At 39.4% G+C, this 18,919-nt stretch overlaps 1 protein-coding gene and 1 long non-coding RNA gene across 2 annotated transcripts; both read left to right on the forward strand.

The window, feature by feature from the left end:
- The first annotated feature begins 14,081 nt into the window (after positions 1–14,081).
- Positions 14,082–16,684, forward strand: LOC147626901 (uncharacterized). Its single transcript, XM_086815446.1, has 7 exons — positions 14,082–14,426; positions 15,198–15,254; positions 15,407–15,493; positions 15,700–15,780; positions 15,919–16,031; positions 16,149–16,198; positions 16,298–16,684. The coding sequence occupies exons 1-7, from the start codon at positions 14,184–14,186 to the stop codon at positions 16,363–16,365; spliced, it is 699 nt and encodes a 232-aa protein (XP_086671572.1). The 5' UTR covers positions 14,082–14,183; the 3' UTR covers positions 16,366–16,684.
- Positions 16,685–17,414: 730 nt separating this feature from the next.
- On the forward strand, positions 17,415–18,037 carry LOC147626902 (uncharacterized). Its single transcript, XR_015268426.1, has 2 exons — positions 17,415–17,496; positions 17,636–18,037. It is a non-coding gene; the product is annotated as an uncharacterized LOC147626902 (long non-coding RNA).
- The last annotated feature ends 882 nt before the right edge of the window (positions 18,038–18,919 follow it).

Genomic DNA, 18,919 nt, shown 5'->3' on the forward strand with positions numbered 1-18,919 from the left:
TATGATTACCATCATAGTATCCTTGTTGTTGAAGCACCTGCATAGGCACCCATTTTTTATGAACATTATAAACTGGTGGGATGATGTGCTTGGTGTTGAGGCTTCCTTCTTTGTGCAAGCTTAGGGGACTTTTTGATGCGCTTGGGACTTTGGTAGTACCCTTGTGCTTGCAGTAGTGTTTTTGGTACCCACACTTGTTGACTTGATGGAGTTCTTTGAGAGGAACTCACATAGGCTTTTGTGCATGGTGTTGTGGAGTACTTTTGTTTTTTCCCTTGGCCTCTAAGTGCTGCATTGAGGAAGAGGCTTTAACTGTTGAGGCACCCAAATTTGATTGGCACCTTCATAGCTACAAGAAGCAGCTTCTCCACCTACATCTTGATACTTTTAAGATACCTTGATTGTGGTTGTCTTGATGGAGTTTTCTTTTGGGTTGATGTGGAAGGTTTGGGGCCCTCCTTGACTTTAGTTGTTGTGGCGCTGAGGCTACAGGTTTGAGACTCATGGGCATTTTTGACGATGATGAGGCTAGAGTCTCTTGTGGAGTGGTTGTTGACGAGGCCTTCGAGCATGTGGTTATCTCCTTTGGTGGGGTTTGTCGATGAAGAGGCATAGGCTCTGGGGCTTTTCCTTTGAGTTCCTTGTTAGAGATAGATGGTTGTGTTGTGGTAACTTCTTCAAGAATAGCTGTTGATTACGAGGAATTGGCATTTAACTTCGTTATGTGGTGAGGATGGGGTTGAAGGAGTAGATGGACACAGATGGTAGGTCATTGTGTAGAGGGGCTTTTGTGAAAGAGGCTTGTAAACTTTTGCATTCACTATCATAGAAATCCATTAAAGTTGGATCCTCTTCCTTGCAGTATGGTATTGTCAACTTTTTGTCGTTGACCATCATGATGATGCTATCGCTAGCAAAGCACAGTGGTGTTTGGGCAGCAATAGTCCATTTATGCCCCAAGATCAAATCTGCTTCCAACACATACTCAACCATAAAAAACTTGCAAGTAAGGGGGTTAGTTTCAATATACATTGTATGTTCAAAGTACCCCAAACATGGTATGTTCAAGTCTCGTGTAAAGGGAATTCTTTCAGGATGTGTTGTGAGTGTCAGTTGACCTAACAAATCCCATAGCTCGAGGGTTATGAGATTGTGTTCTCGTGTTGGATAAAGCTGTGGTAATTTTATTTGAAATTTCCAATCCAACCAGAATCCTAGGGATCTTTTCAATAAGATATGTTGGAAGTTCCAGCTCCTCTATGGTCTCGTTCTCCCGTAAAAGCAATTGTACAATGTTTGCAGGAGTATTCAAGGTGACTGTTTGCATGGATTCATCTATTGAATACAATGGTTCACCTATCCAAGTTCCACCAAGGATGACATCATACTCAAGGGAATCTAGGGTAATATGGAATGTAAATTCCATATCGCCACCGATTGTTTGAGTAGTGTAGCTAAAGTAACCTGGAACTTCAATGTTTTGTCCATTGACTCCTCTTGTAAGACTATTGTCTATAGGGATGAGTTAAGGTTTTTCCCAATGACACCCAAGTGTCTATTGTCATGATGTTATGACTAGCAGTGCGCGAGGGCTAATCAATGCGTGTTTGCACTTAACATCATTGCCTGTAGGGAAATCCAACCATACCATGATAGAATCTTCCAAAGGAACCATGGATGTTTCAGTTTTTGTTTCAGCTTCAGATCCTGTTTCTGTTTCATATTCCCATTCACTTTCATTCTCTTTTTGGCTCTCAGCTTTTTCAAGAGTACCCAATGTGTGTACACTTGCACACTTGGTCCTTTGACAATTCTAAATGAGGACTGTTTGGAGACTTGCGAATCCTCATAGTCCTGTTCTATGGAGTTATTTATGTCTTGGTATAACTCATGTTGAGCCCTTAAAGGTGCAAGTGCTGATGTTATGCTGGCTTCACCATGAGAGAAGAGCACAAATGAGGTTATTAGAGACTGCTTTAATTTTGTAAGGGAATTATCGAATTCCTCACATGCTTTCTCAAGCATATAATTCGTGTAATCTATCTCAAATGACTCTTCTATAGAGAGTATGTCTTCCTCTTGAAAGGAGAAGTGGTACTCCTCTGGGCTTTGTATTTTGGTTGCTTTTTTAGGATTGGCATTATGAGGCTCAATCACAACCGATGATCCTGTAAGACATTCAACCAAGCTAAGCATGCTCTCCTGAGCTTGCTTTTTGCGTTCACATATGTCATGTGATCATTATTATAAATCTAGGGTGGTTGGGTGGGTTCTAGTTTCTTAATTGACTTATGAGGTGCACTGAGTGATGAATCAGAACTTGTTTCATCCTCGCTACGTGACGTACTAGAACTTGTTTCATCTTCTAACTTTCTTTGGATCGTCAATTTTTCATTATGTTTGCCCATGCGATGAGATCGAATTTTCTTTTGGGCTTTTGGATCCTGTGTTGCACATATGGGTTTTGTGGTTTGTGTGGTGGCCTTTGAGGTGGATGCGTTAGCATCCTTTATAGCTTTTGGCTCTTTTGGGTTTATGTCCTCCACCGGCCCCTTTTCCCCGTCCTTTAATTCAACCTTAGTTTTGATAGTTTGTTGTCCCTTGTTTTTCTTGGGTTTAGAAGGTTTTGCTTTTTCTTTTGGGTTTTTCTTTAAAGCATGTTCTTCTATCCATGTTGAGGTATTGTCTTTTGCATTCTTTTTGACTCTCTCATGCCTTGGCTTGTAACCGTGTAAGCACATTCAAGGGTACAGTGGATAATTGCCCATTTTGTACACTTAAGATGTTAAGAGTTGTATTTTGTACAACAAGTTGCATTGAAGCAACTTGTCTTGGGCAATTTTGGAACATGTGATCAATGCCACAACATCCAAACATGGGTCGCAAAGTGTTAGTGAATATGGGCATGGAAGTATTCTAAATTGTGCAATCGACCACGTTGTGAGGTCCACAACAATAGAAACACTGAAGTGTTCGATTAACTGCTTCTTGAGTAGTTTCTATCCTTTGGACTGTTTCTGTTTGGTGCATAGGAGATGGAGGTTTTGAGTCAATTGTAGACGAAGTGGGACACTTTTTAGTATCATGGTCAAAAGGTCTACAATATATACAGTATAGAAAAACAGGTCCCTTGTATGCACAATGGGGATTGGGATGGTCGTATAGTGATTGCACTCAACACAAGGCATTTCATTCCTCACTTGTAGAGACATTGAGGATGTTTGGTTTTGAAGGAGCTCATCTTCTTTTAGAGATGTTAATTGAAAGCTTTTAAGTAAGACTATATAGAATTTAGGGAATGACAATTCTGAGACCGACCGCCGTTCTTTAGCCATTGCTTCACTTGGTTTAGATGAGGAACATCTCGTAGCATAATCATCTTCCAACATGTTGTCATCTAAACGTATTGCTTCTTTCTAGCATGTTGTCATCTAAACATATTGCTTCTTTACAACATTGATCGAATGTTTCCGAATTGGATACAATGATCAAGTTGTGTAAGCTTTTATTCTTTAAGCCCATCATGAAACATGAATATTGTTTAATTTTTCCCATGATTAGTTTTATCCGTAGGATAAAGTCTAATGGATTCATTTGGTTTACACTCAATTGAATAGAGTTCTTTTGCTGCACTCCACCGATCACCTTATCTAGAAAGCCATGGATAAAGGCTATTTTCAAGGTTTTGAAGTTGGTCTTGATTGTCGGCATCAATTGTGATGAACCATCGACTAGCCTTTCCCTCTAAGCATAGGTTCAACGCATGTACCTTGGTGGGACAGTTGGGATTTCCAAAGGCTTCACATCTCTGTTCAAACATTTGAATGAATTGAACACGATCTGTTGTTCCATCATATTTGCCCATGATTTTGGAAATTTGTACGGTTGTATTTCTGTATGAGTCACTGAGGCCATATGTGAGTGCTCTTGTTTGGAGAGACTCACTGAGTCCTTAGGCTACTCCCCTTCCTAGACTAGTCAGTATGTCCAAGGTGTGGGCATCCATGAAAGGGTTGGTACCTATAGGATTTGTGGAGATGGTAGGTAAGGGACCAAAGCCTGGTGGGATTGAAGTGACATGGGGTATAAAACCTAATGACACGCTTGTTATAGGCATGGCCAATGGTATTGGCAGGTGCATTTGGGGCATAGATCTCAATGGCTCGAAGGTGTTAGCCACCATTGGGTTCAGTCCTTGTGTAATCCCTTGCAATCCCTCTATCATTGCCATGTGGGATTGCCTAAATGCTCCCTAATGAGCAAACACAGTTTTTTTTTTTGCTTTTTATATTCTCTCACAGCCCGTTATAGCCTCAAAAGGCCCGGCGTTCTCTTCGTTGGGTCAAACGGGTGTCCATTCGCCCTAATTAGCTTAGGCGCTATACGCACGGCGAACGACCTCTGAGACAATTTTCGAAAAAAAGTGTATGCACTATAGTAACTTCCTAGATGGAAGAGGAGGTCCTAAAACCTATCTTCCATCACTGTCTCAAGACGAAAGAAATTTTCAAGAATTTTTTCTATGTTTTGTAGCACATTTTTGAGGGTATTTCAAAAGGAATCTTGAAAAACTCTGTATGAGAGAGTTGTAGTATTTTTGGAGTACTACTACTTTGTTTCCCTAAGTCGTCTGTGATTTTGTCGTTCAGACCCTCAAAAAGTAGCTTGAATATGGTTCGTCGTCATTTTCGCATTGCTTTTTGCGATTTTTCGTGGTTTTTGGGCTGTTTTTTGTCACGATTTTTGGGTCGAATTTCGAGGTTGTTGGTCGGAGGCCAAAACGATCGATTTTGACTTCGGACAGCCATGTCCAAAGTTGAAGAGCTCGATGTCAGCTTTTTGATGAGTCCTAGAGCGCCTTCATTAGATATACGGTTTAGGAGATACGGGCCTCCAAACAGGGGTGTTTTCTAGAGTCTTTTTTTAAAAATTTTGTTGATGGACCCCTTTACATCATGAACTAGCAAGGTGTAGTTCACGGCATGAAGCGATTTTGTCTAATCTTATAAATTTTGAATTTTTTTTCAGGCGTAAACGGAGGGTTTCACGCCGTGAAGCAGACCTCATGGAAAGTTAAATTCGATTTTTTTTTTCGGGTGTGAACCTGTTTCATGTCGTGAAGCGGACTTCACTGAAAGTTCAATTCAAAAAATTTTTTTTGGGCGTGAATGGAGGGTTTCACACCATAAACTCTGGACCTCACGAAAAAGTTAAATTCGATTATTATTTTTTTGCCACGTGAACGAAGGGTCTCATGCCGTGAACTGGACCTCACAAAAAAGTTATTATTATTATTATTTTGGCCGCGTGAACTCCTAGAGCATGAAACCTTAGGCCGTAAAGTTGCAGAAATGGTTTACGGTGTGAACCATTTTTTATTTTATTTTATTTTTTTGCCACGTGAACGAAGGGTCTCACGCTGTGAACCCTTAGCGTTTCACGCCGTGAAGCAGACTTCACGGAAAGTTAAATTCGATTTTATTTTTGTGCGTTTGGACTCCTAGGGCATGAAACCTTAGGTTGTGAAGTTACAAAAATGGTTCACGGCGTGAACAATTTTTTGTTTTTTGTTTTTCATGGGAAACCATTAATCAAGATAATGGGCAATGGGTAATGTGTAAATTAGAGGAAAAACGATGGGAAAAGTTAAGGGATGGCTCCTCGGCAACGGTGCTAAAATATTATGGCTCATCCTAACCCTCCTTGTAACACATCCAAAAAGAGATTACCTGGTGAGCCGCAACTGTCTCGTGAGCTCATCCCTTGAGGTCCCCAAGCTCTATAACTCCTTGAGAAGCAATTCCACTGCGCCTCTCGTGAGCGTTGTCACACCACCGCATTGCACTACAGGTACTCGTCCCTCCTCTCACCTCACTTCACTCACACACACTCACTAGCATGCATTAGGGAGAGAGATTAGCAAGAGCAAGACTCAATTGCACAATGGGAGAGTATGTTGTATTATGAGAGAGATTCACTTATATACATGGCCATAAGTGTTCACACTCACTTAAACTGTGGCTGGCCGAGCACTTTAGGATCATAAGAGGCCTAATGCTATTACAATGACTACTCTCATAATATATCCATGAAGTACATCACTTAGGACTTCATCCTAACTTGCTACCACACGCTCTTGAAGTGGGAATCACCATAAATACTCTGTCACACCATTACGAGCGCCCGTCGAAGTTGTAGCTTTGGACACTATTGCTTCATATCTTGAATGTATGAGCCTTTGGTGTATCTATCATGGCTCATTGATGTAAGATAATGGCGGTAGATCTTGTTAACCCTAGAATTGGGTTAACACCCACACTTGTTTTCATAGAAACCTCAAGGCTAGAATCTCCCAACTAGTTTCTCAAGCTCGATATCCGTACTTGTTTTCATAGAGAGATATGGTTTGGTTTGAAATTTGCTACTACAATCATACAAGTATGGAGTGTTTGTTGTTGAGACCTAGACAACAACAATTTTGTACTCATTGTTCTATGGGAACCATGACACAGCTCTCTTATTGGTACAAAGGAACCCTAGCAGGGTGAATTTTGGCACCATGATAGATGCTCCCTATGTTGAGACAACAATTAGCCTTGCTAGCCTCACTAGTCGCTCCAAAACTGGCACAAGCTCCGGTGCTTGCGTACCAACACTCCTTACCGAGATGTATGCAAATATTGATATTACCACCTTAATCTGTTCCTCTAAGAGTCGCACTAATACAATAGTGCTCTCTCGATGACTCCTCGTGCAGAGACATAAACTCAAGAACAAGAGAGCTATAATTACTATGAACATCAATACTCATATGAGTAGTCTAGCTGTACGATCCCTATGGGTATCCTATAATTATTATGAACATCAATACTCATATAAGTAGTGTAGTTGTATGATCCCTATAGGTATTCTAAACATGCCTAAGCTATAGACTATACCTCTTTGTTTGATGCCATGGTGCAACAAAGATTGAGAGATCTACATAATATGGTATATAGGCACTGATGCAATGCTTTTAACGCAAAGGCACACACCATGTTGAGAAGAATGCAGGGGAAAGGGCGAGCTTGAGCTCCTTGCAAGCAAACACACATACACAAGAGTAGACAAGCACAAAAAAGAGATAGATGGTTGAATTTTCTTCTATTCTCTATAGCCATAACATAAAGATAAGAGTACATACTGTAAAGGAAAGTAATCTCCTACTATAAATAAAGGTTGATCCATACTGTGAACGCAACTAGATGAGCTAACGCTATAACTATGCCATAACTCTAATGAACCAAAATGGCTATCACATAGCATAACAACTAGAGTTACGGCATAGTTATAGCTAGTGCTATAACTATGCCATAACTCTAATGAACCAAAATGGCTATCACATAGCCTATAAACCACATTGGTAGCATATTACTCATAATCTCACCAACCATGTCAATGGCATAAGTGAACAGCTGTCATCTTGGCATGCACCCATATTTGCACTAGTCAACTTGAGCTAGCACTATAAATATGCCATAACTCTAATGAACCAAAACCACACTGGCATCATATCACTCATAATATCACCAATCATCCTAGTGGCATAAGTGAAGAGCTATCATCTTGGCATGTCACCCATATCTACACTAGTTTAACTCGATATCTCAACACTCTTTCTCGACCTTAACTCTATACCATATACTCCAAGTAAGCTTGTAACCTACATAACTTATCCAATGACTTTAATCTAAAAGATGTCAGTTGCCTAATCCGTACACCATATAAGTATAATGATTGGATATATACCCATTTAATATCTCAACATGTCTATTAGATATCTGACTCTCGTAGACCTACATACACTGGATCACTACCAGGTGTTCTCAACATTGCTTTGGATCTTTGTACACCTGGTGTAATGGAGCTGAGATCCCAAAATCCTCATCAAGACTGTTTTGAGCCACTATACCCATCAACAAATGAATGGCCTACAGAAACATCAGGTATTATGAAAGGTCTATCCACCTTCTCTTTTCCCTTTGGTGATAACATGTGAACTTTTTGAATTTTCAGCACCTGTAGTATGTGTCATATTTCCTCGCATTCTACCTCAACCTTCTTGACCAAGGTGTAATAGTAGACCCACTCCTATAGAGGACTCTCCAGGTCCACTAAACACATGTGATTGCTGCTCTCCATTTGTTTTATAGCCACATTGTTGTTTACATCAGCTTCTATGGAATCCTTCACTAGTGTATACTAGCTACCCATTTCATAAAAAATAACATCCTTGCTCACTCACATCTCACTAATAGTAGAGTTTCTAGCATTTATAATCTTTTTGCTCAAGGGAGTATCCAATAAAGATACATTTTTCTACCTTGGAATCTAGTTTACTTCTCAATTTATCTGGCACATGTACATAGGCAATGCAGCCAAACACTTTCAAGTTTGCCAAATTTGGTTTTCTACCTGTAAACTTTAGTTTAGGAATCATGCCTTGAACTATTGTAATGGGATTTTATTCATAATGTAAATTGTAGTTGCTACTGCTTCAACCTAAAAGTAATAAGGCATTACTTTCTCATCGATGATTAATGCATGGGAAACTTCTGCAATATACTTGTTTGTTCTTTCTATATCCCCATTTTTCTACGAGGTGTACCTACATGCGAATTGTCTCTTTATTACATGCTCTTCTAGATAATCATTGAACTCACTGGAGAAATATTCTCTCCCACCATCTAAGCTTAGGTATTTTATGTACATGCCTTTGTCTTTCTCAACCATTGCCTTTGTCTTTCTCAACCATTGCCTTGAAGCTTTGAAAGTGCATAAACACTTCACTAAGTAATGAGGTACTTATTTCTCATTCCTCAACATACAAGCAGTTTTTGTAATATGCATGGCCTTTCTTTCTATAAACCCCATTTTGCTATGGGGTGTACTTATCTCTTTATCTTGTGCTTTCTTAGATGATCACATTGAATTCATTGGAGGAATATTCTTTTCCACCATCTCATTTTAGGTATTTTATGTACATGCCTTTGCCTTTCTTAACCCATTACCTTGAAGCTTTGAAAGTGCATCTCAAGTGCATAAACACTTTAAATTTCTATTTAATGAAGTAAACACACACCTTTCTGTGTGGTCACATCAATGAAAGATACATAATAGTGGCATCCTCAAATTGATTATATTGGTCCCCACCAAATATCAGAATGCAATACATCATGGTCTTTGACTCACATTCCTAACATGTGGAAATTTAAGCTTAAATAGTTTTCCCAATTGACATGCTTCTTAGACTTTGTGCATTCCATCCACTTTGAACTTCGAAAAACCTATAAGAATGCTTTGGGATTGCATATTATTTAGCTAAATATTGACATGACCAATACGCTTACGTCAAATGTTAATATCTGCAATCACATTCATACCATGTGTAGACATTACAACCTTCTTTTATATCCAATGTAAACATTCTTCCAATTCTATTGCATATTGCAACCATGTAGCCATGTACTTCATTTTCCTATCCTACATAAATATTGGCATCTTACCAATATGCACAATAGGATGCATAATATCATCACATGTTTCCATATACCCTAGTTTTTCTGTTTTCTTCATATCTCTAAACCACTCTCCATGAATAGTCATGTGGTTAGAAGCACCGGAATTAATACACCAGGGTTCCTTACATCTATAGTCATAGAACTAAGCATATGCTATATCACAACACGCTGCTTACTTCCATCTTGCTTACTTGAAGATGCATAGTTTCCTTTTTGTGGTTTCCCAGTTTTAATGTCATTCTACTTTTTATAGCACTCCTTTTCTTTGTGACTAGGTTTGTCACAAGAATAGCACTCCATGCTATTTCCACTCAGGTTTCTTTACCATTCACCTCGGTCTCTCTAGCTCTGCATGCCTCCAAAGTGGCATCTTCCTCATGTTTTTACATTATATTCTTGAAAGCTACTACCCACTATGATTTTTATTTCCAACACGGCCTACACCTCAGCCTCTAGATGATGATCTCCTTCTACCTCTACCTATGTCCGTGTAGAAGGCCTACTCTTGCATATATTTCTAGAAGATGATCTGACATTCATCTCCTTAATGTGATAAGGAGGGCTACAAGATTCTCAAAGTTTGAGAAGTTTTTCCAAGTTTGGATTGATGTCTAAAACTAGTCATACTCTTTGCTAGTCCCATTCAATGTGACCGACACCAAGTCATCGTCTCATCAATAGGAGCTCTAATGGAGTCGAGGGCATCTGGAAGCCCTTTCACTTTCAATGAGTAATATACGAAAAATTCACAGAAATATACATCCACTAATAGCTTGTAAATATCATATTCTTTACACAAATTATCCTAAGTTTTTATCGTAGCTTTGCATTGAACCAAAAATTAGGTATACACACTCAAAATCGAGACTTTCATAGAGTGCCTATGAAAAACTTGTAGAGACAAAAATAGGCCCAAAGAGACCTTGAATCCAACTTTTGAAATCAATATAATGCCCCTTTGCTTCACTCGTGAGTGAGAAGGGCGCCTTAAGATGTGATAGTGCACCTTACTATTGTGCCTACTTGCTATTCTTGCCTAGTAGCTACTTGTAGAGATTTGTTTCCAAATCAAAAGGAAAGAGGTGGGTTACTCTTAGCATGTAGTACCGCTTTCTTTTCTTGCCTCTTGCTTGTCTATTGAGCTCTTCACATAAATTAGCACTTTGATACCATGAGAAGAATGCAAAGGAGAGGGTGAGCTTGAGCTCCTTATACCTAAGGTATGTCATTTCAAACTCTGAACTCAACATCTCTTGTGTCTATTGGATCTTCTCTTCATGTCCCTGTTCATAAGAAGGTGTTCCACATATAGGACAAAGATTATATACCTACTCTACTGAGAGAAATATATAAATTTACATCTTTCAGGATTTTAGAAAGACCAATACTTATAAAGAAAACATCTATATACTGGCACCATGACCAAGAAGGGGTACGTTTCAGCCATACAATGCCTTCTGGAGTGTGCACACTTTGTTTTCTGAATTAGGTATCTCAAACCCAAGTGGATACACGACATAAACCTCCTGCTTAAGATGACCATTCAGAAATGATGACTTCACATCTATTTGTAAATACAAGCGGCCACTTAACATGATCTTGTACTATACGAATAATGTAGTGGTCAATCTAGCTGTGGGGGCATATGTTTCTTGAAAGTCGAACCCTTTGACCTGTCGAAAACATGAGCTAGTACTATAGGAATAGTGTAGTGATCAATCTAGCTGTGTGGGCATATTTTTCCTGAAAGTTGCACCCTTCGACTTTTCCAAAACCCTTCACGACACAAGCCTTACCTTATACTTATCCACAATGTATCATCAGACTTGTACTTAGTATTTTAAACCCACTTGGTGTGCTAATAACTTTCCATTTTTTAGGACGGCCTATAAGGTCTCAAGTATGGTTTCTTATAATTGAGTCATACTTTAACTATAGGTCCACCTCCAGTTCAGATTTACTAATTCTTCCTCCAAGCTGGGTGGCTCTTGTACTTTCATTATCTCAGTCCATCAAGGCCATATTGACAATGTGAGGGGAGGCCCTCTTTTTCTCCTCGATTGTCTTGGATTTGCGAATAACTATTGGCTTTTTTGTGAATGCCGACAGAGCTTTTCCATTCAAGAGATACTTCACCCATTTAGAATATGGTCCCTTTTATGTCGTAGGCTTCTCTTCTTCATCTTATCATGAATCCACCTCTTGTGGAGTTTATACTATCTCATTGGTGGTTGTGTCTATTGTGATACTTCACCCATTTAGAATATGGTCCCTTTTATGTCGTAGGCTTCTCTTCTTCATCTTATCATGAATCCACCTCTTGTGGAGTTTATACTATCTCATTGGTGGTTGTGTCTATTGTGATACTTCTTCGTTAAAGGATACTAAGGGGACGAAGCCTTCTCCTCCACACCTAATGAGGATATGTCTCCTCGAACACCACATCATGGGGCTAACAATTATCTTCTTTGCCTCTAGGTCATATAGTCAATAACTGTTTGACTTCATATTATACCCAAAATAAGATACACTTTCTGTTCTTGGAATCCTAATAAGTTTTGGATGACTCTAGAACATACACAAAACAATCACAACTAAATGTCTTGAAATATGCAATTAAAGGTTTCTTACTAGAATAAGCTTCTTGAAATGTCATGCCCTTCACTGCCTTTGTGTATTAAGGATATGCATTGGAGTATTAACTTCCTTAGTCCAAAAAGAAATTTGGCATTCCTTTCCTTTGAGCATACTTCGTGCCATCTCCATAATTATGTGATTCTTATGCTATGCGCAACACCATTTTCTTATGGAGTAGAAGCAACTATCAAATATTTCTTGATCTCGTGCTGCTTGCAATAGGCATTGAATTCACTTGATGGGAATTCTCCTCGATCTATTTGAAAATTCTTTCTTATCTCACTCTTATGGAGTAGAAGCAACTATCAAATATTTCTTGATCTCGTGCTGCTTGCAATAGGCATTGAATTCACTTGATGGGAATTCTCCTCCATCTGTTTGAAAATTCTTTCTTATCTCACTCTACCAAGCTATGTCATATTTTGAATTTTCCAAAATCTTCAACCTTATCCCAAAGAAAATACACCCACGTCTTCCTACTTGAGTTGTGATCATAGCAAAAGGTAGGAGGAACCACCCAATGTAGTGGTTGGCATTCTACCACAAAGCTCTGCATAGACTAGGTCTAGATGAGCCTTTGTATGATTCTTTCTTTCTTGTGGCAATGCATGCCAATGCTACTTGCCCATCGTACAAGATTCACATACATTTGACATCTTAGAAAATGTTGGTAGATGTGCCACAATCTCAATCCATTGCATCTCTTTTAACTCTATAAAACTCAAGTGCCCAAATCTTTCATGCCATAGCTTGTTTATTTTGACATTGTCTTAGGCTATTTAAGCCAATAGCTCATGCAAGTTGTTGAGTCGGATTTCCTCTCCCTATGATGTTGTCATTGGCATCTATGATGAGTTCACTAGAAGAGAACCTTTAAGCAACGACCAACTATGGTTGTAATTAATCATCTCAATGTCTGGCACATAAAGAACATTGGACAACTTCTTAGTATCACCATTGCTAGAAACAAAGGAAATATACATGATCATGCTAGGCATTTTGCATCATTCCCGATTGCTTATCAGGATGGACTCCCCCACAGGATTGAGGGAGCTTTGCTACCCCTTTTGATTCATCATATGTCAAGATGCTCCACTTTTGTGATGATCCATGAACCATCGAGTGTTGGGAAATGTTCTAACTTTGCATAGATCTCTTCAAGTTTTCCACAAACAGCTCCAATTTTGCTTCAGCATTATTCCTAAAATCCTTCTTCAAAGGCTTCTACATGTCATTCTTCTCATCTACTTTCTTCATTCTACATGACTTGAACACATGACGAGGTTGTTGTAGTAAAGTTTTTTCCTTTTTCTCATAAGCGTTGGGTGAAGGAAACACAATTAAAAAACCGATCCTGGATGTCTAGTGTATAAAGTGTAAAAATCATGGACACACTAAGGAGGAATGCCAGCTTACCTCTACTCATCTATGCACCATTTGGAGTAGGACCAACCATACCACTGATAATTACTACTACTATATTAGAAGTAAGAATCCTAGGGTGACAGGCATCATCAACAGCTATACCATTGAATATTAATCAGGTAGTTGTGGCACCTTAAACACATAACCCTTTAGGAGATCGTTGTTATTAGAGTGGTGAAAGTGTTAAACATGAGGTTGAAGTCTCAACTTTTTTGCTGGCACTTGCATACGGCCCCCAAAGCCACCCACAAGGTGTCAGGCAACCATGTAATTGTTGAAGAATTGCCATGTCCTCCCCCCCCCCCCCCCCCTTCAGAGACCTTCTTTGTGAACCTAGACTAAGACTAGTAGAGAGCACAAATTACACAACAAAGCACAAGACTATTGAAAAAATCCCTTTCCCATTTTGATGTATGTGTCATGCAATGAAATGAAATGAGATGAGATGAGATGAGAAATGCAACATGAACGTTTAGCTGATCCCTACAGAGGAGGATCAAAGCTGTAGAGAATCTTGTTGTACGTGATTCGAGCCAAGAGAAGGCTGCACACAAGGGCGAGATGGCTTGCAGCTCGGTGGCCGGGACAGCTGCATTCTTCTCTTCTTCATCGTCTTCGTCTTCCTCTTGTTGTTGTGCGAATCCACCACAGCTTCGCCTGGCCTGCAGCAAATTCTCTCCCCTGGGCTTCGCCAGCGTCAACAGCCCCTTTCACGCCAAGCTTCGCATCTCGCATGGCGCTGCCCTCTTCTCCTCTCCCCCCACCAAGCAACATCCAGGCCTCTTCCCAATCCAAGCATCTCAGGTCTCCCCTCGCTTTCTATTCTGCTTGTTTTTTCCATACATTTTGTAGCTGGATTTTGAAATGTACCGTGCCATGCTTAGCTTTTCCTTTCTGATCCTAGCATCAGGGTTGAGTGCTAACACGCCGTAGGTGAGTATGTCGGTCTGGATGTCATGTATAGTAATATGAATGTACATATGTATGTATGCATCTATGTAGGTGCATATGTATTACTGATATGTATAAGAACCTGGATGTAGTTAGGCATCTATGCCAGGTATGTATTATGTATTGATGTATTTGGGTTTGATTCTAGCTAGATATGTATGATTAAACGTATGTGTTCATTTGTAGGGTATGCAATGTGCACTGTAACCATGTATTTGTGCATAGATGCATGTATGTTCAAGAACTTTAATTATGTATGTAGGGTGTGCATTGATGTTTGCCTGTAATTATGCATATATCTATACAGGTATGTTGGGTATGTATGATTATACGCATGTATGTGTAAAATATGTGCATATGTAGGCACAAACATACATGCCTTCCTATCTGTACACATCATCTGGAAAACCCATGCTAGGTATCTATGATGTAAATTTTCAAAATTGAGAGGTTATTATGTCCAGCACGTCAGCCGATGGGTGAACAACTGGGTAGAAATTAAAGTTAAATCCGACATTCTATTTGTTTGTATGTTTAGGGATGTGATGCAGTCTCTCTACGCATAAAAGCTGAGTAGTTAAGGTTGAAGTTCTTACCCATCTCTACGCTTGATTTAATTTGCAGGGTTCAGTAGAAAGGTCTTACGTTATGGTGAAGCCAGATGGAGTGCAACGTGGCCTGGTATGTTGCTGTAGATTTGTGTAGCAAGGTCATGCTCCTTTAAGAAGAAAAAAAAAGAGAGAATTTATTATTTTTTGAGAGGAAAGGCTCCCCTTCTGCTTGACGTTACTACCAGAGTGGTTTCTGGATTCTTACTTTTCTTTGAATAAAAGGTGGGAGAGATCATATCAAGGTTTGAGAGAAAAGGTTTTGTTATAAAGGGCCTCAAGCTTTTCAGCTGCCCTACTGAGCTCGCAGAGGTATGTCCCCATGGCTATCTGCTCTGTTTGTTCTCTATTTATTATGGTGGTCTCCATTGAAGCAAGAATAGGCGGGGAAAATGCAGGTGTTAAGGTTCATGATATGTTACGTTTGGTTTCAAGCACACCACATAGTGTGTCAAGAGATGAGAGTGATGGGTATCAGAAGCCTGATATCATCTGTGATTTTTCACTGAAAAATGTAGGAACACTATAAGGACTTGAGTTCTAAGCCGTTTTTCCCAAAGCTTGTGAAGTATATCACATCCGGGCCAGTTGTATGCCTGGTAAGCAAAACATAAAGCTATTCAACTTGCTCTAGTTCTTATCATGGGACTCTGGTTTCGTTGTAGCCGAAGGTGATAGCTATGCAAACTCCAAGTTTTTCTCCAAGTTTTTTGTGCCAGTAACTTATTGTTTTGCAGGCGTTGGAGGGTCCGGGTGTTGTGGCTTCAGCCAGAAAACTTATAGGTGTGACAAATCCTTTACTAGCCGAACCTGGCACTATCCGTGGAGATCTGGGTATTGAAGTTGGGAGGTAATTACACACACTCGTTGCGATTCGAGTTTGTTCTATGGCATGCATTTTGTGGGGGGGCTATGCCCAAGACCTGCTATTCTAAAAATATAATTTTGTTTTTTGTTTGAGTCTCAGGAATGTTGTTCATGGAAGTGACAGCCCTGAAAACGGAGAGCGTGAAATTGGTAAGCTCAAATTGTGCTCCATTTTTTGATGGGGGACCTTGTGAAAACAAATGAAACCCCTTACATATATTTTGATGGATATTGTGTTCTGTTGTTCAGCATTGTGGTTCAAAGAGGGTGAAATATGTGAGTGGGAACAAACCATGACTCCATGGTTGCGGGAGTAATGACAAACAGGGAGAATGGATGTCTAATGCCTCAACATCCTCACTTGAAGGTCGCCTGGTGGAATAATTACTGGCATCAGGCCTAATTTTTGTGAAGTGTCAAATGTCACAAGAGCTGTAATGGAAGCTGTTGAGTTGCCCAATTTTGATGGTCACGAAGGACGGCATTTTGTGTTGTCATTTGGAAGAGCTTCTGAATCCATGGAAATAATGAAATGAACTGTGACACTTGTATTCCTGGGTTAAATAAGAACCTTTAGAAGGCAACCTTCATGTGTGTCTTGGTACGGTGATAGCAGTTGCATACTACTTTTTTAAACACATGCCAAAAGAAATTCTTGATAAAAATGTCATAAACCGAAGATAATTTCAGCCTACCATGACCTGTTTGTCTTATTAGGGGAGATGCCATTTCCAGGATGGATGCTGGTGGTGGGGAGCATGAAAAGCTCTCTGAAAGACCACACCCTCAAACAGGACTATCTTGAAGATAATCACATGTAACTACTGGTCACCAAGACCGGGTGGCATGCTTGACCCAGTTACAAACCATCATTCAGAGTCTGCAATAGATTATGATCTGTATATGTGCTACTATTCACCGTCAGTAAGCCTAATTAACCTTAAGTGACAGGCTGACTATCTATGATTTTTATACCTCCTTTGTTACATTGTGTCTTTGTGTATGTGTTGCCTTTTAAGCAAGGTGATTTTTCAAATTCCCGATGGCTTTGTGAGGCCCTTTTACAAGAAAGTTTGTTTGATCTAATCTTCTTAATAGCAGGTATCACAAGAAAAGAAGAGAAACTTGGCTCCAGTAACCAATGATTACCTGCTTGTGTATTGCTCCAGTAACCAATGATTACCTGCTTGTGTATTGCTCTTTGATGTTTGGTTGGTTGAATTCAAGAGATGCACTTGAATGTATGTAGGTTTTAGATTATGTAGAATTTTTGTTTACCCTTAATATACCAAAGCATGGAAATTGCTTCATTATCATGGGTTTTGGGGGGTTTCAAGCACAGGACAGGATTCATGGGTTTTGGGGGGCTTGCATGTGACAAGATTGGACACCCTCACATCTAAAATCACCATTACTCAATGATGTGTGGTCTGAAGCATGAATTAAAGGTTCTGAAGCATGAATTAAAGGTTCATGCCACTCTCTCTCTCTCTCTCTCTCTCTCTCTCTCATATTTGCAATAAGATCTTTATGGCCTTCATTTATGTATTGGATCTTAATGGTTTTTTAATGTATTGCATCTTATAGGTTTTGGAGGTATTCCCAAGCAACCCCTTTTATCTAGTACATCAGTCATATAAGCGTTACTTTTCATATTAGAGGTTTGGGATGGAAGCATCTCCTGTAGCAGTTGTAATGACATTGTGACAATTGAAAAGACTCTTGTGCGGGAGTGAAGGCCACTTATTTCTTCATTCCTCTTCTGCTCAAAAGAGGTAATTGGTAGTTTTTGTAAGGCAAGCTAATGCTTAGTGAAAAAAATGAGGCTTCTTGTATAAAAGTGAAAGCCTACATTGGGGTTGGTTAGCATGTGTCTATGGTTTGAAAGGTGGAATGTAGAGTGGCAATTAGAGTTGTTCATGGAATCATAGACTTCTATTTGTAAGATGTGTAGCAATGGTTATGTAAATGAGCCGGAACACTATTTGTGTACTAATGTACATATATAAAAAATATTGAGATATTGAGTTTTAGTGCAGATATGGATGATACGTTACACCTTCACCTTTATGCCACTAGCATGGTTGGTGGGATTATGTATGCTGCCAATGGTTTACACGCTATACGACACAGTATAGACCTTGTACACTTGAGTAGTAAAGAACTTTCTCATATAGTATGTACTTTTTATCGTTATGTTATAGTAGTAGTGAAAAATTCAACCATCCATCTCTCTATTGTGTGCTTGTCTATTCTTGCGTGTGTATAGAAAGCTTGCAAAAAGGAGCTCAATACTAACATTCTTCTTAGAAAAGATTTCTTTGGGGGAAGGGAGAGAGGGGTAAAAGCTTGTTGATGAGCACATTCACCTTGATTCATCGTAGATATCATGATGTTATAGTTGAAGTTTGAGCGTTGGGAGTAGCAAGTCTATGCACCCTTTGTGACATGCAAGGAATGGTAATCATACAACTTGTTTTTGTGTAGGTTCTCAATCATTATCAAGATCGTCTTTTCATCCTTTGTCGTGATACTAGTTTGACCTTCTTCGTTATACACATGCATGGCATGTTCACAATGCTTTTCATGTGTACTATTTCTTTTGACTTGCATAGGTCTCAAATACTAGATTCTTATCTCCAAAAGACTCTCTCTCTCTGTCTAGATTTTGATCTCATGTACTCCTCTCTACCATGTACAATGTTTTTGATGCATCAATATCTATTGGCATCTACTACATACCATGTGGGTTTAATATTTTTAAAGCCTATATTAAGTATTGAATTTTCATGAATCCTTCTCATTCAGCATGTGCGACACTGGTCACCCAGACGGCATTTTTTCTCGTCTCATCAGAGTAGCGTTGCTGTC

The sequence above is a fragment of the Cibotium barometz genome, chromosome 21, assembly GCF_041138505.1.
Source record: "Cibotium barometz isolate CiBa-2024 chromosome 21, ASM4113850v1, whole genome shotgun sequence".
NCBI lineage: Eukaryota > Viridiplantae > Streptophyta > Polypodiopsida > Cyatheales > Cibotiaceae > Cibotium > Cibotium barometz.

Excerpts from the sequence above, each read along its gene's own strand:
- LOC147626901 (XM_086815446.1), top strand. The coding sequence starts at position 14,184 with ATGGCTTGCAGCTCGGTGGCCGGGACAGCTGCATTCTTCTCTTCTTCA. Across the intron at positions 14,427-15,197 it reads TCCCAATCCAAGCATCTCAG|GGTTCAGTAGAAAGGTCTTA; the intron begins GTCTCCCCTCGC and ends TTTAATTTGCAG. Across the intron at positions 15,255-15,406 it reads ATGGAGTGCAACGTGGCCTG|GTGGGAGAGATCATATCAAG; the intron begins GTATGTTGCTGT and ends TTTGAATAAAAG.